The 17,497-nt window shown below is 43.8% G+C and overlaps 2 protein-coding genes across 6 annotated transcripts in view; one reads left to right on the forward strand and one right to left on the reverse strand.

The window, feature by feature from the left end:
• LOC147018903 (uncharacterized) overlaps positions 1-17,497 on the reverse strand; it is a 202,290-nt gene that overhangs the window by 125,680 nt on the left and 59,113 nt on the right. The window lies entirely within an intron of this gene.
• Positions 1-17,497, forward strand: part of LOC147018905 (ephrin type-B receptor 2-like) — a 245,289-nt gene that overhangs the window by 51,275 nt on the left and 176,517 nt on the right. For 4 of the 5 annotated variants that reach the window (XM_085899013.1, XM_085899014.1, XM_085899015.1 and 1 more), the window contains exon 2: positions 6,713-6,777. In XM_085899013.1, coding sequence (XP_085755139.1) covers positions 6,713-6,777 — 65 coding nt within the window. Of the gene's footprint in view, positions 1-4,305; positions 4,325-6,712; positions 6,778-17,497 lie in introns of those variants that run through there. The other variant, XM_085899016.1, reaches the window with a different exon arrangement.

A 17,497-nucleotide genomic window follows, 5' to 3' on the forward strand; every position in this document is an offset into this window, starting at 1 on the left:
TCTTTTCATCGGCAGGCCGAGCTTCCCAGATGTCGGGCAGCTCCGCATCCTGTGGCTCAGTTTGGATCTCCTCTTCGATGAACTTGGCCTTCGCGAAACAGTTCCTGATCGTCGACTTGCCGACCTGCTCCCAAGCACGCCGGGCGACGTGTAGAGCGTCGAGCAACGTGAACTTCAACTCCTTTCCCTCGTCTATGGCCTCAAGCCGGCGGCATAGCAGGAGCTTCTTGTAGTGGCGCTTGAGGTTCTCTATGATTCCCTGATCCATTGGTTGCGAATTGGCTGTCGTGTTGGGTGGGAAGAAGACCAGTTGGATGTTGTTCAGCTCGAGCTCAGGAGGGTGGCCAGAGAAGTTATCGAGACAGACCAGCACTCTGCGTCCCTGCTGGCCGAGTCGTCCGTCCCACGCACGCAACATATCCTCGAAAAGCTCCTCCGTCATCCACGCCTTCGAGTTCGCCTTGTACTTGACCGGGATCTCTTTGTTCTTGAAGGCACGGGGTTTCTTGGAATTGCCAATCACCAGAAGAGGGAACTTCTCGCTGCCGCTCATGTTTGCCCCAACCAGAAGAGTGATCCTTTGCTTGCTTTTCTTTCCTCCAGTACACCGCTCTCCCCTGAAAGCCATGGTCTTGTTCGGAAGCAGCTGCCAGAAGAGTCCAGTCTCGTCCAAGTTGAAGACGTCGTCTGCGGAGAACTGCCCGAGTAAGGGACGGAGAACCTGTTGTTGCCACTCAAGAAGGGATTGCGAATCCACCGCTCCAGCTTCGCCCTGCACTGTCTTGAACGTAATGCCGTGGCGCTTCTTGAAATTGCCCAACCAACCGTCGCTCGCCATGAAGTCTGGGATGTGCATCAGCTCGGCCAGTTTCATCGCCTTCTCCTTGATCAGATCGCCGCTGACAGGCACATTCTGTCCTCTTGATTGCTTCAGCCACATGAGCACTCCCTCATCAAGCTTCGGGTCGTGAGCCTGCGTCAACTTCATGCGCTTCGATGGAAATCCAGCTTTGATTGCAGCCTCGATTGCATCCTTCTTGCTGAGAATGCCCTTAACGGTGGTTCTCTTAAATTCGACGCCCCATTTCTTGCTAATCTCCCTGGCCAACTTGGACTGATTCGGCTCCTTCTTCACGGCATCGATTATCTCCTTCTTCTCCTTCAGCGTAAAGTCGGTTCGCTTGCGTTTCTGAGCTGACATTATGGGCTGAATTTGAAAAAAAATGATGTCACTGTTGTACATGTGCCTGCGTGTCTGTGTGTGTGCTCGCGCTTTTTTGTGTCTCGTTGTGCGTGTTGTGATTGGCTTGTTGTGGCTGGCATCGGGGAGAAGAATCGCGTGTTTTGACACAGTCTGACTATGCGCATACGTATTGAAATATGTTGTGCGCAGCTGGACTGTAGTTCGTCGCTTCGCCTTTGGACGTGAGTGTGATAATCGAGCACTGCGCAATACAGACTTTTTCACGACTCGTGCCTTTTAACAGTCACACAGTAGTGGCATGGTAGCGAGAGTAGGGGGTGGTATAGTAAAAATTTTTTGTATTGAATTTTGTCGGGACCGAGCAAAAGTGGTATAATAGCAAGAGTGGCATAGAAGCGAGGTGGCATAGTAACGAGCTTTGACTGTATATATATATATATATATATATATATATATATATATATATATATATATATATATATATATATATATGTATACATATACCAATGAGACATCAATGCATGTTTACATGAATTGTAAGGACATTCGTTGTTGACAATGGACAAAATGCAAGATGTGTGAGTTGTTCCTTGGATCCCAACAGCATGACTGAGTTCTCAGCCGCAAAATGACAGATATGCCAACTGTACTTCTCTAAACGTTTTAAATTCCACACAAGCTATTCTTGAGTCTCATAATCAACATTTCATCTCTACAAACTCAGAGAAGGTCTCATCCTTCAAACACAAACACTTTGAGTTGCAAAGATCATATATTCATTTCTATTTATCTCATGGGTGCTGTGATGAAACGTCGTCAACATTTTCATCTATGGATTGACGAGTCACTTCTCCCTCTTTATTAATTTGTGGGTGCGAATGACCACGATCATGATTTGTTGTTATGTGAGATGAGTCAGATTAACATATCAAATCCTTCTTTGGGTTTGTGGTCCCAGCATGAATTGGCGGTGCAATTTAGCAGACTATGTTTAAATTACGTCTTGAGTTAAATCCTGTTAGTCGTGCATCTAAACTCTTCCTTTAATTATCCATTTTCCCTTCCTGTAGTTTGCTTAATTGTGAGGATGATTGCTCTTGGCAAATAGGTTGTTTTCTATGGGGTCTTGTGAATAATTATTGTCCACTCATCACTAAGATTATGAATGAATGGGTGATTCGAATGGCTATAAATGCATTGATGTTGTTTGGTTCTCTATTCCTGGAGGGGAGAGGTGGGGGGCGGGTGGAGGGTAATTATTTATTGTAGATTATATTGGGGAAAAAAAATTAAAAAGATATAATGGATGGTAAAGTTGTAACGACAGCAATCCAATGTAATGTGAATGAATTCATCTGTGGTTTGTGTTAATTTTTAATTCTGATCTTCTCCTGTACAGCAATTCCACTCCTGTACAACATAAGGCCTTGTCTGGCCAGGTAATCCTAACTATAATTCACGGACCGGTATGTGGTTGTTACTTCCACCACCGAAGGTGGTTGGAGGAGATATTTTCATCCCTGTCTGTCTGTCTTTGTTTGCTTGTCTACTTGTCTGTGAACATGATATCTCAAAAATTTGTGTACGGATTCAGACGAAATTTGGTGGAGAGGTTTGTTGTTGTGACAAGGACAAACTGATTCGATTTTAGTGAAGATCCAGATCCGAGAATATTTGAATTTTTTGAGTGATTCTTCACCATTGAGAGATGGGACCAAAAACAATATAAAAGCATGGGTGGGGGGACGACGACAACGAAAATTCTCTCTGTAAATGCGTATTGTGTAGCGCCGCTCCAGGTGGGAGAGGATATTACAAATCCCTACCCTTTCGAGGACAGTATTCCTGTCCCCACGTTTTCCAGTGTAGTGAGGTGTTTTGAATTACGCAGCGAGAGGTATATTGAAGAGGGATTTTGAATTACACATTTGAGTAAGTATGATATAATAACCCTCAAGCCGCTCCCAGAGGGAGTGGGTGCTTCTAGTGAGAGATAAAAGCTCGGAAATGGAAACGCAGCTGATGTTGCACTTTCGGTGATGTGAAACGAAGCTCCGAACAAGGTGGCACATTTACTTTTGCGCTTGTTTGCCGACACCCCACGGGTCCTTCCGCACACACATTGTCTCAGGACGTTGGCAAGGGCTCCGGGCGCACTAAACAAATGTGAAACACAAGTTTTCCCACGGCACGTTACACACTCTCCGACATTACACACCTGCAGGTTTTAATGCTTAGTGTGCATTGCGTACTCGGATTACGAACTCGGAAACGCACTTTGCTGTTTATTACTCTTTTCCGATTAAAAAAAACAAAAGAGAAGGAACAAATGTTTGTTTCCGAGTGTTCAGGGCGAGTTACAAACACTCCGATGGTCTGTGAACGGTGTACCCCGACGACCTTGAGCATGGGCACACTCAAATTGACTTGACCCTCATCATCAAGCATTCCATTCTGAAAGCCTCGTTTTGACTCCTTCCTGCCACTACCTTACACAAAATGCTTGAGTGTAATAAGATCAGTTGAAATAATGCTTCTAACATTTCGACCTTTGATTGATAGGGTGCTTATGATTATGATAATGATGATGATGATGATGATAATGGCAATTTAGTATGACCAATCAGTTTGCTTGCATCACCCTATCTGATTCGTGATGACATTCCATCAGGCCGAAAAAGCCACAGATTCGTTTTCAAGTTGTGCTTAGTTTAGGAAAACTTTATTGCTGACTTCTGTTTGGGTTCAAAACAAAGAACCCCTGGGCGTTAATTGTTAATTGTTCACTTTTTACATTTTAGGGGTTTTTCCCCCCTCATTGCAGTGCGGCGACATCGCGCTGTTATATAATTGGCTATTCTGTCCTGTGTCTTCTGTCACGTCTTCTGTCACACTTATGGCCTCGTACGCCCCTTTGATCTGAGGGCTATAAATATAAATTTGTCCAACATCACAACTCTTCCCATCATGCATGCTGATTCACCGTGTCGACATTTAAATTTTATAACTGCAAAATTGTTTCATCATTCTTAACCTCGACTTTTACTGCCCCCAGCCGCGCGATATCGAAGTATCCGCTTCTTGTTGGTTGTTTGTTTCCTTCCCACTTTCTCATTAAAAGTGAGTGATTCGCAGCTTTGCACTTTGTACATACACACTTTAGCTGAGAAGTTTTGTTCAACCTGGGCAAAAAGGAGATTGTATTGATCACTTCGCATTCATGGTGATATTTGCAATTAGCCGTTGTGTTCGGAAAGCCGAAGATGGGACGAGTGCAATCCTGTTTCATTTTTCTATCGATCTCTTTTTCTCTCCTTTTATCTTGTATTGTTTTATTCCCCCAAAGGCTGCGATAATGTTAGAGCGGTTCATGTGGCTACGGTTTTTCAGGCATCACACACGACATCATGTGCAGGTTGTGTTGGAAGGTGTGCTTGGTGCCAGTGAGAAATCATTTGAATGTTGAGAGAGAGTGGGGGTAGGTGTGTGTGTGTGTGTGTGTGTGTGTGTGTGTGTGTGTGTGTGTGTGTGTGTGTGTGTGTGTGTGTGTGTGTGTGTGTGTGTGTGTGTGTGTGTGTGTGTGTGTGTGTGTGTGTGTGTGTGCGCGCGTGCGTGCGTGCTCGTGTGTGGGTGTTCTGAGATTGCCAAAAAAGTTGTCTCCATGTGGTCGTCCCATGGACCACATATCAAAAGGTGCAGTGTTACTTGGTCATGTTGATGTGCAAAAGTTTACATGAACACTAGTGTATTTTTGTTGTGATCTGAAGCTCATGGTAGACCTTGTGCAAGGACATTCGGAGAATTTTTCCAAAGAGATCAGGACGAGGATATTAGGAGACATTAGCAGACATTAATTACAAGCACATTAGTCGAAAATAGACAGGTCTACATTCTATATGAGAGCTACAAAACAACATAGTATGAGGCTGCAGCCGAAATGAAAGAGATCCCATCCGAAGGACTGTGTGCTCTGAGATGCAGCGCTCTCTGCTGGCTAGGTACCTGAATGACAGCTTTTAGTTGGGTCCAACTCTATCCGGGACTGAACTCAGACCAGTTGAGTTTGTGGCCCAAGGAGCTGTGCTGGTAATTGGTTTGATAATATTGACAGCTGAGCAGTACGTGCTCACTTTCCCACTTGTACAAAGTAATGAACGTTCAGTTTTGGGCTTTACTGAAGCCTGGTGTTGGCTTAGTGGTTAGGCTGGCGGCTTGGGATCCCAGTGTCCTGAGTTCAAGTCCCGTTGGTTGCTGAATTAACACCAGGGGGTTGACTCAGCCTGTCATCCTTCTGAGGTCAGCGAAATGAGTGCCAGTGTACTGGTCCCAGTGTATGCCCCGGTAAGAATAGGTGTACCATATCCCTGTGTGTCGTAAGAGGCGACCAGGGTTGGCGTCAGGAAGGGCATCCGGCCATAAAACATTGCCTCAAGAAAAAGCCAAACCCCTGCACAGCAGGGGAAAATGGCTGTAAAAACGGTCATTTTATATTAGTTTTGGGCTTTACTGAAATTCAAATTTTTATTACTTGCAAAATCGAAGATTTAACAAGTACATTGGTCAGTCCATTTTGTTTGTCTGTATGTCTGTCTGTCTGTCTGTCTATCTGTTTGTCTGTCTGTCTGTTTGTCTGTTTGTCGCTTATAGGTCAAAATTTTAAACCGATCTTCACGAAACTTCACCACATGGTAGAGTTTGTCATAAGGAAGAAGCCGATTGTTTTTGAGGTCAAAATGTGAAAGGGTCAACATAGGCCAAATGTCAACAACTTAGGAGAGATTTCTAAAATCCTCAGTTTTCATCTGATTGACTTGAAATTTGAAGAGGATTTATATTTCATCCATCCATTGGGACCATACTCTGTGCAGAGCATTGGTGCTGTCAAAGCAGTCTCCTTGGCTATTGGGCACAATCCTGGACAGGTCACCACTCCGACACAGGATACCAGCAAGCTTGCACTCATTTTGCCAACCTCAGAAGGATGACAGGCAGAGTCAACCCCACTTGATATTAATTCAACAGCTAAGTGGGATTTCAACTCAGGATTCCAGGATCACAATCCCACCACCCTAACCATTAAGCCAACACCAAGTATACATATATATATATATATATATATATATATATATATATATATATATATATACATATATATATATATTGGGTCACTGAATTCAACCACCAATTATTTTTTAGGTTCACATAGGCCAAAAGGTCAACACAGGCTGAATTTCTAAAATTGTCAATTTTCATCCGATTCACTTGAAATTTGAAGAGGAGTTGCATTTTTGGTCGTTAAATTCAACCAGCAATTATTTTTGAGATCATATTTGTTTTATGGATTTTGCAGGTATCGTGCCCTGCATGACGTCTTCTTCTTGTTTGCTTATTACTGTTTAACTTACTGTTCATATCAATGCTACTTTCCCCAGAATTCACTGGGGCATTGCATTGAACCCCTCCATTCTGAACTACATGATGTTTATTTCTCTTTCACTCTTCCCTTAGTGACTTTAATGGATTCAACGGATGCAACGTCAGAACTTGGTTGGCATACACATCCCAGCACAGGGGTACGTTACTTTGTCTACATATTCTTGTCTCATTGTCTGTTACTATGCACACACATTTGCTTTGACAATTATTGTTTCTTGCATTTTTGAAGCAGCTTTGACTGTTTGTTGCTGCCAACTTTATAATTGTCATGAATGCCGCATCAGGCCCTTCTGAGTTGTAGTCCATTGACTGACTTGCACAGATTTGGTGATGTCTATCTTTCTCTGTGTGTCTCTAAGTCCCGCAATGACGTTAAAAACTTACCTGCATTTGCACTCCCTTGAGAAGGCCTTCAAGCCTCAAACAGGAAACCCATAATGACCCCTGGGATGTTTCCAGATGCTCCGTTGCATCACGCACAGAGTACATAGTGTTAGCCAGCGGCACGTCCGACCATTAATCCCACGATATATCACCGATTTGTACAAGATAGAATACATTGAGGTAACGTGAACACTGTCTTGAGCAGTGTGTCTTGTTACTTGTGAAATCAAAGATTCATAAATATATTCGTTTTCTTAGTATATTTACCTGTTTTTCTGTCAGCGACTCACAGGTCGCAATTCCAAACCAATCTTCATGAAATTTAACCAAATGAAAGAGCTAGTCAAAATCTGGAAAGCCATTGTTCTTTTAGGGCAATCGGTCAACAGGTCAAAGGTCAAGGTCACATAAATCATCTATTCTTAACCGTTTGAATATATATATATATATGTAACCGAAAAACATAATGAAACCTCCGTCAACCCACATGAGTATGTCTATTAGTTCCGTATTATTGGACTGTGATTACGCCTATTAATTACTTACTATTGGAACGTACCTGTTTGACCTTTTAAACCCCTTTACACCTCTATATACCCCTTTTAGACTCCTCAGGACATTTTAGACCCCTTCAGACCCTTATAGAACATTTGGTCCCTCTAAGACCCTTAGACCCCTTGACTCTTTAAACCTACTTCAGACCCCTTGACCCTTTAGATCCCTAAAGACTATTTTAGACCCCTTATGACCATTTTAGATGCTTTAGACCCTTTTATAGCCATCTGAAACATGTAAAACTCGTATTCGACCACAGTTGTATAATTTATCAGCAAAATTTCTTGTGGATACCGAAGCATTCAATCACTTGTTTGGTGAAATTTTCGAAATTGCCAAAATGCTGTTTGTTTATTTTTTAACTTCATATGAACAATACACACCCAAACGAGGAGTTTACTCCACAGGCTCTTATTGTCTATTGAATAAAGCCATTATTTGCCTTGTTATTCCCTTTGCTCAACAATTGCAGGTGCAAAATTCATCTTTAACCACGTATCGTGAATAATACAAATAAACGCAAGCACGCAATGAAACAGATTGTTGAATTAATTCACTTTGTACAGTGATAGATTGATCTGATTTCTCTCTCGCATTTATAAAATACTTCTCAATATTGGATGATTTATGCAAGTTATTCCACAAACTCAACACAGAAGCTTGTAAACATCTTATTCTAAATGACTTCCATGCTAAATGAAGGTGAGATGGAATGTTTGTATCCGAGGTGTAATTAATTCACCAACATCAGGGATTTATTGAATGTAAATGTGCAATGAATCGATGGACCGGTTGTAATATTTGACTGAAATATTCCCATCGTTGTTGCTGAGCTTTATGAGATAAATGGAGATATATACTCTTGGAATAAGTTGATTGTCTCGTCGTTTTTCCATGCCAAACTTCCCACGTAGGCCCCACCCGCTAGACCTTCAGCTGGAGAGAACCTCCATTGCAGACATTCAAGATACTGAACATATAACCAGGACTAAATCGGTTATATGGGGGAAATGGGTGGGTCGCGATGCTCCACATTTCAGAATGGGGCATTTTGCTCCACATTATCCGACATGGATATCTTTACCCAACTTTATTTTGCAGAAGCAATTTTAACAAGGGGAAAAAAAAGAAATTACAGCTACATGTGTGTCACTCCTTGTGTTGCAGCAATGCCAACCCTCCCGATTTCATCGGGAGGCTTCCGAAAATTCACCCAAACTCCCGCCCTTACGATCACTATCCTTATCCTCCCGAAATTTTGATATTTTTGCACTGTTCACTAATCAGAATGTACTAGTATGAGAATTGAATGAAAAGCATTGTCTGCTACGTATAGCATGTGGTAACTCCATAACGTTCGCTGCTTCCAAATTGTACGTAAAAAATTGCAAATTCAAATGAGGAGCAGCGAAACATTGGGTCTGGATCTCGCTTATGCGATCATGCACTGAGATTTAGTGCATGCGGTATGTGTGCAATACAGTGCATGCGGTATGTGTGCAATACAGTGCATGCGGTATGTATGCACAGTGTATATGCATGCGATACGCTCACTGCATGCAGCTGGGCCCCGTACCAGCCCGGCGGTCGCGACCACCGTGCGGTGTTTAACAGCCGCTAGAGTTCTACGAGTCGCGCTGCAGCTGTGGAACATCGACTTTTTTTTTTTTTTTTTTTTTTTTTTTTTGTATACCTTGGTCGAGGCTCGTATGAGAGCTAACACACAACTCACAGCAATGAGGCATGAGACAAGAGGGGCGGGAGTGGAAGGGACAAAACATTGGGGAACAGACACAGGTGAAATGTGGAAGGGAGAGGGATGGGGATGGGACGGGGAACATGGCGCGGGGAAGATGGACATTAAAGGGACTTTCAGGAAGGAAAGCAGGAGAATTGAAGGAAGTGGGCTTGGGTGGATTATCGGGGTAGAAAAGATCGAGGATTTGGATGGGGGAAGATAAGAGGTGGTGGTGAACAGCTGTTTTGAAAGCCTGGAGGGAAGAATGGGAAAGAATAGAGTGAGGAAGTTTATTCCAAAGGCGGGAAAAAAGAGGAATGAAAGAGTGAAGATGAGCAGTGATTCGTGATTTTGGTAGTTTTACCAGAAGGGGGTTGTTGGCGGACCTTGAGCGCCCTGTGGAAATGTGGTGGGGACAAATCGCAGAGAGAGCAGGGGGGGCAAGGCTGGAGAGGAGTCGGTAGAAGACAGAAAGACCACCGACCAACCTGCGGTGATTGAGTGAGAGGCCCAAAGACTCAGCTTCATTGCGGGAGATGCCAATGATCTTAAAAGCCCTGGTTTTGACAGCGTGAAGTCGAGAAAGGTGGGAGGCAGGAGCACCAGCCCAGAGGGGAGAGCAGTACTCCATCAGGCTACGGACAAAAGCTTTGTAAGTGGTCAGGAGCTCAAGAGGGCCGAGGAAGGACTTTGCACGACGGAGGATTCCCAGTCGGCGACTGGCTTTTGAGGCAAGGTTGGAAATGTGACTTTCCCAGGAAAGGTCATGGCAGATAGTGAGACCCAGAAGCTTGAAAGAAAAGACTTCTTCCAGAGGATTGTTGAGAAAGTGGATGGGGGAGTTTTGTAAACGGTCCTTTCGAAGAGACATAGTGAGAGTGTGAGATTTGTCTGGATTGAAAGACATGTTCCACGTGTTGGACCAGTTTGTGATTTTATCCAGATCTGCAGTGAGCGAAGAAGCTGCTGCTTGCCGGTCTGAGGGATGACAGATGGTACGGCAGAGGGTGGAGTCATCGGCAAAGAGAAATAGAGGATTTTCCAGAGAGTCCGAGAGATCATTGATGAAAACCAGAAAAGAACAGGGCCCAGAACGCTACCTTGAGGAACTCCAGCCTGCACAGGAAGAGGGGATGAAAGAACTCCATTTAGGGCCACACGTTGACTGCGACATGAGAGGAAGTCTGCGAGCCATGAGTGGAGATGGCCTTGAATACCATGGGAAGAGAGTTTGGTGAGTAGGGCAGGGTGCCAGACTGTGTCAAAAGCACGTGATATGTCCAGGGATACGGCTCGGATTTCCTGTCTGGCATTGAGGACCTCCATCCATTGATGGGAGAGCAGTAGCAGCATATCTAGGGTAGAGTGACCTGGTCTGAAACCAAATTGATGATTGGAAATCAAGCCATTGGAGAAGAGGAAGGATTTCATGTCTGAAGCGATGATGGATTCCATAACCTTACTGATGATTGGGAGAAGGCTGATTGGTCTATAGTTACAGGGATCTGTTTTTGCACCTTTTTTATGCAGGGCAGTGATGTTAGCAGATTTCCAAGCAGATGGCAGATGACCTTGGGAAAATGAGAGGGTGAATAGAACAGAGAGAGGGTGAGCAAGAGCAGAAGAGCAGGCTTTGAGGACACGTGGGCTGATGCCGTCTGGACCGGTTGCAGAATCTGACTCGAGGTTTGAAAGCAAGCTCTCCACCTTGTCAGGAGAAAAGGATACAGAGTCCAGGGACAGTTGGGTGCGACTGGGTAAAGTGGGTAGAGATAGTGATGGGTTTGGGACACAAGATTTAGCTGCAAACACCGAGTTTAGACATTCAGCTTTATCACGTGTGGAATCAGCAGTGCGGCCATTTGAGGTAAGGGAGGGGATGGAGGGGGAACATACACCAGAAACAGATTTGATTAAACGCCACCAGGATTTTGAGGAGGGAGAGAGGTTTGAGAGTTCAGACTTGAGATGAGAAAGATGTTGTTTTCTGGCTCTCCTGAGGGTAGATACACACTTGTTCCGAGCTTTGTGGAAAGAACTGAGATTGCCCTCAGTTGGGTTTGCTTTCCATGAGGCAAAGGCAAGTTGTTTCAGGACAACTGCCTCGCCACAAGCTTCAGTAAACCAAGGGCGGGAGGAAGGGTAAGACAACTGAACACGAGAGGGGATAAATCTGTGCATGAGGGAGAGCAAGTTTCTTTGAAAGAATTCCCAGGATGAGTTGATGTTTGAGAAAGTAGTGATAGGAGACCAGTCTGTAAGTTTGATGGCTGCTCGGAGACCCTGCCAGTCGGCTTGAGTGAAATGCCAGACTCGACGGCGGTGAGGTGGTTCTCTGATAACAGCCAGAGAGATGTCCACTTTGACAAGGACGTGGTCAGAAGAACCAATTGGAGCGAAGGAAGAGCAGCAGATATTGTCAGGGAAATTGTATTGACTTCGATATTGTATTGCACATACAATATCAGATATTGTATTGACTTCGAAGTTACCGATGCTTCAAGCCCTCGATGTTGATTACGAAATGGCAGAAAAGAAGCTTACGAAGACCAAGAAATGGTCTCAGAAGTACAAGACCGAATACAGTCTCCAATACCCGTGTATTCGAAAGTCTGAAAGAGGAATTCATCATGCGTATTGTACAGTATGCAGCGTTGATATTTCAGTTGAGCACGGAGGTCGCGATGATATTCGGAAGCACGTTGGAAGCAAACGGCACACAGACATTGCAAAGGAGAGATCTTCGAGCACGAGTACCGGTACACTTCTGAATTATTTCACCAAACAAGGGACAAGCGAGGAAGAGGATGTTACCTGAGCGGAACTTCTCTTTAGTGGATTTATTGTGGAACATAACTTGCCCATATCAGTCTCAGATCATGCTGGACCTCTATTTCAAAAGATGTTTCCAGATTCAAAAGTTGCTTCAAAGTATGGATGTGCAAGAACAAAAACTTCAGCAATAATTGGTGAGTTGTCAAATGTTACTGCTTCATCTATTGCCGATATTGCTAGACGAGCTCCATTTAGCCTAGCTACAGACGGTAGCAATGACAGTGGTGAGGCCCAGCTATATCCTGTCCTGATTTCGTACTATGACAACAGTGCTGGGATTGTGAAGCAAGGTTTGCTAAGTTTGCCTGCGTGCAAACAAGATTCCACTGGAGAAAACATTTTCAAACTGCTTGATCATGAGTTCAGTGACAGGAAAATTCCGTGGGGAAATTGTGTTTCCTTTTGTGCTGATAATGCCTCTGTCATGGTGGGCAAGCACAAAGGAGTCGCTGCTTATATCCACAAACAAAATCCAGAGTGCTACATCATGGGATGCCCTTGCCATATGATGCACAATACGGCCAAGAAGGCGGCTCAGGCCTTACCCATTGAATTAGATGACTTTCTCATCGATATTTACTACTACTTGGACAAAAGTAGTAAACGCGTCAAAGGAGTGAAAGCACTGCAAGAACTCTGTGATGCCCCGACACACAAGATTCTGAAGCATGTCGCAACAAGGTGGCTGTCCCTTGGTCAGTGCCTAGACGGGCTGATTGAACAGTGGGAGCCACTTCGCCTCTTCTTCAAAGAAGAAGTACGAAGAAAAATGCAACCAACTGTAGCCAAGACTCTAACAACGAGCAAGAAGGACGGCACTGTATCTACTGCCAGTACTGGCACTGCAGGATCAAGCACTAGTGGAGCAGCATTCACCACTACCACTGCAGTATCTGCTGCGAAGAAGACAGCAGGGACAGCACCAAAACCAATGCTGAGAGCAGGTAGCATCACCGGCCCTTCATCACGTTCATCTACAAAGCAGATCCCTTCAGAGTCGAGAAAGACTGTGATAGTCCCATCTACAGGCAAAGAAGGACCCAAGTTAAGTTCTGCTTTTGCCAAATCACTTGATAGAAGCTCAGCAAAACCTTCGAATCAGAGGTCTTCTTCCTTGGCTGCACCTACCTCAAGCTCTCTCCTCAAACGTAAAGTTGGATCTGGTACTACGAGTCTGACCTCTTCTGCTGGCAGTAAACGCAAGTGTGATCGCCCTGCGGCTAAGTGTACTACGAGTTCTACAACTAAAAGCGCATCTTCCTCAAACACTGTGCAGGAATCTAGAGAAAAACGTGTCAACAGGATGTTCTTGTCTCCACAAACAAAACTCCATTGTTTCTTCCTTCGATATGCTAACAAGCTTTTTGAGAAGGGGAATCTTCTGCTCCAAAGAGACGAACCCTGTATTCATCTCCTGCACGGAGAATTGAATGGTCTTCTGAAAGATATCTTCGTACGGTTTTTGAAACCATCGGTGTCATCGGTTCCTCTGGTAAATTTACCCTTCTCTGACAGAAATCATCAGAAGAATGATGAGGACCTCATGATTGGGAACGATGCCAAACTGTATATAAGGGAACAAAGGAGTCTCAAGAAATCCACCTTCACTCTGAGTGAGTCAGACATCCAAGGTTTCTTCAGTGCAGTTTGCTCATATTATGTGAAAGCCTGCAATTACATCTTCAAAACCTGGCCGCTAGATGATGAATTAGCCAAGCATGCTCAGGTGCTGGATGTTAAGCTACACCAAGAAGTGGGGTTTGACTGTGTAGAGTTTTTCATCAAGAAATTCCCCTGTCTGTTCAGTGGCGGTGATAGTGACATAGACAGTCTTGAGAGTGAATTCGCTCACTACCAGGCAGACGCCTCCATAGCTACAATTGCTACTGAGACAGTGAGAGTGGATGAGCAGTGGCATCGGATTTCACAGCTCACAGATCCCTGCACTGGTGCCAAGAAGTATCCTAATTTGAGCAAAGTGATGAAGGGAATCTTGGTCATTCCTCATTCGAACGCATCATGTGAGCGGGCACTCAGTCTTGTACGGAAGAATCATACTGAATTTCGTCCCAATTTGAGTGTCAAAACCCTGGAAGCTCTCTTAATTGAAAAACTAGCTCATAGCACCCCTTGCTACCAGAGAGAATACAGCAAAGACATAATCAGAAGGGCTAAAAGAGCCACACAGCTGTCACTCAGCAAAGCTGCCATGGAAAAAGCAAGCAGCAGTAGTACCAGCCAGTAAGGTAAGAAAAATATTGCTTCTTTTGTGCTTTTTGTTAATCTTTGATTGTCCCCTAACTTACTAATATTAACATACATGTAACATTAAAAAGTGCACAATTTTCCCCTTTTTTTGTTCAAAAAGTGGGAATTCTTAACATGTTAAATGCTCCAAAATAGGGCTCAGAGGGCACTAGAGAGCATCTAGAACCCCAGAGCTTCCAGGGCCCTAAGGCGGGCCCTGGACCCCGCCGCAAGGGTCGAGCGCTCCGCGCTCGAGATGTGCGCTTCGCGCACATTATTTGGTGTCGGTTGAAAATCCTCCCTAATTCTGATTTCCAAAAGTTGGCATCTCTGGTGTTGTACACCTGTCGTATAGATAATTTTATAAATGGTATCTCAATACCTACTTCAGTTTTATGTGTTTATCTAATTATGTATGTTTGTGTGGCACCACAAACAATGGTTGCTAGGGTGATACACACGATAACCTTTCAGGGCCTGTCATTGGGAACGCTTGGAAACGGCAAAAGTCCCGCATTGTACTAAATGAAACCACCCACCATTGTCATCAGAAAAAATAAAATTTGGTACAGGAAAAAATTGTAAACCAACAAGTAATTTCACAGTATTTTCATCGACACCGATGTGATGTCACAACTGTGACATTGCACATTTGATTTCAAGTCGTCAGAACAAGTGTTGTGCTATTCTGATCCAGGAGTCATTGCTGCAGGATTTGAACCAGCAAACGGAGTGCAGACGCGCACGATAACCCAAAGCTGATTATTGTGGAGATGAGGGTGCAAGGTGCAAGTTACTGGATCATGAAACAAATGTTCCACTGTGGTGTACACTCTCTGGCGGGGTGTTTACCAGGCCCTCTGTCGGAAAATCTCTGCGGCCCATTAATTCCATCCAGCCACTATGCCCAGGCTCCGCAGACCTCCAGTGCTGCAGATGTCAGCCTCTATGGCCAATGATAACAATAATAAAAAGATGCTGTTTTTTAATTCCTCATGATTTCGTGAAATTTGGTCCAAATTTTGTTTCTTACTTGCACATGCGTTGCAAACGTATGACATTTTCCTAATGTGTTTTCATGAAAGTATGGCTGCTTCGGTCTTTTTCGCTTTGCGGAATGTTTCATTGTGATACAGGACACTGACCGATCGGGTTCCAGTTACTTAAGGAAGTACTGCATAGTCATATGAGGTAACAATGGCCTGTGATTATGTAAACTTACATCGTCATCACAACCTTATTAATTTTTATTTTTTTTAAACAATTACGTAGCCGGGTTCTTTTTTTTCACTCTAAACGATTGTTAAGTAAAATATAACAGTTCGTCGTGGAAATCATCCATCGTAAGTCAAGCTGGTTTTGATTGTGATTCCTCACGAAACGGAGCCGCCCTGGGAATAGGAATTTGATGCGGGAAGGCTGAGTAATGTACATGATAATTTGAGCGTTTGACTCCCTTGCGTTGCTCAAGCCATGGGGCTATTGGCAGAGCCCACGCTTGGCGGTCGGATAATGACGCCACTGATGATTAATGCTGACCTCGTTGCGGTCGATCCGAGCCCTGCTCATGGAGGCAGACCTCCAATTGATAGAGCAGGTCTAATGGGAGGCAGGCCACACTACGTGCTGATTAGAAGAAGCACAACATCAGCGTATGCGCTTACATGGTGACCTTGTAAAGAACCTGGCCTGGGCGGCATTGTTTTCTGATTATAACCGTACACGGAGCAGGTTAAACGCGGAAACGATGACAGAACATTTAAATGAAAAAAAACAACACGTTTCACCCCTGGACTGTTTTATTTTCGCCAGATGGGAGGAGAGGATATAATGAGATGATCTATCGTCGCAAACAATCTTGGAGAATGAACCTGCAGGAATAAGAACCTTATTCTGTCGATTTGGTCGAACCATCAGCGCAGAGGCAACTGTACAGTGAAACGAAATTATATTTCAGGGAGGGGGCACACCTTTGATTGCGGTGAACAGAGGTCAAAAAGGAAAAGCAACTCGTAAGTAATTTGTATAATAGTATTGATCGCTCGAAAAGGCAATGCGTTTCTCATCAACATGTGTCTGTTTTATTAATTTCTGTCGAGAAGGAAGAGGTGTTTTATATGCCACGTGTCTCACCGAGGGTGAGATTGCTCATTCCAAACTGCATCCGCATGCGGATCTTCGACATTCAAACTTTGTGAAACTTTTAATAAGCATGACAAAAAAAAATAAGAAAAAGATAAAATGTCAAATATTAAAAGGAAGGTTTATTGATATTGATAAATAATTTATACTTTGTCGAATAATTGTCAATGCCAGACAGGCAGGATAGCCTGGCGAGGGGTCTGTGTATTCCCTTATGAGCTGTCTAGCCTGGGTTGGAATCCTGACCCAGCTATAAATTGTCATTGTGGTGTTGTGCATTGAGCAAAGTGTTTGAGCATAGGTTCATAACAGTCATGAATTTTTCAAGAGAATTTCAGAGAAAATATATTTTACCGACTTAAATGAAAGACGGTGTCTGTCCATTTGTCTGTGCCTTTGTCACGTTTTGTAACTCCTTTTTCACTGCTTCACACATCGTCAACGGACTCTGTTGGTGTGATGATAAATATCTTACAATTTAGCTTTTATGGCATCTTCATTTACTCCAACATATATTCCTTTCGGCCCAGTCGAAAGGCTTTTCTCAAAGCGTTCGGCATGCCGGATGATGTCACGGCATTCATATTCCGTTGGTGCTTCAAGCCCACCTGTCATGGGATTGCTGCTGTTGTCCTATTACCGTCCCATCCTACCAAACCCCAAACCATCCCATCACCCATCCTTGATGGTTGTATCTGCTAGCTTTTTGCTATTGTTTTTTTTTTCCCACTGTATTTGTCAGTCATTAAAATGTGTTTTTCTGCAAATGTAAAAAAAGAGCGGTATTTTTTGCTTTGGCGAAAGAAGAAAAAATAAATACGGAGAAATGTTTGTGTATTCTCACGAGACATACTATCGTTTGGAATTTACATTGTAGCCATTGAAATATTTATTCCCGATGCTTCTTTTAAATCTGGAACAGCTTGTTTGCACTGGGGCGTTTTAAATGATTAAGT

This window comes from Eptatretus burgeri, chromosome 10, assembly GCF_056783735.1.
Source record: "Eptatretus burgeri isolate ZD-2024b chromosome 10, Ebu_testis_v1, whole genome shotgun sequence".
Taxonomy (NCBI): domain Eukaryota; kingdom Metazoa; phylum Chordata; class Myxini; order Myxiniformes; family Myxinidae; genus Eptatretus; species Eptatretus burgeri.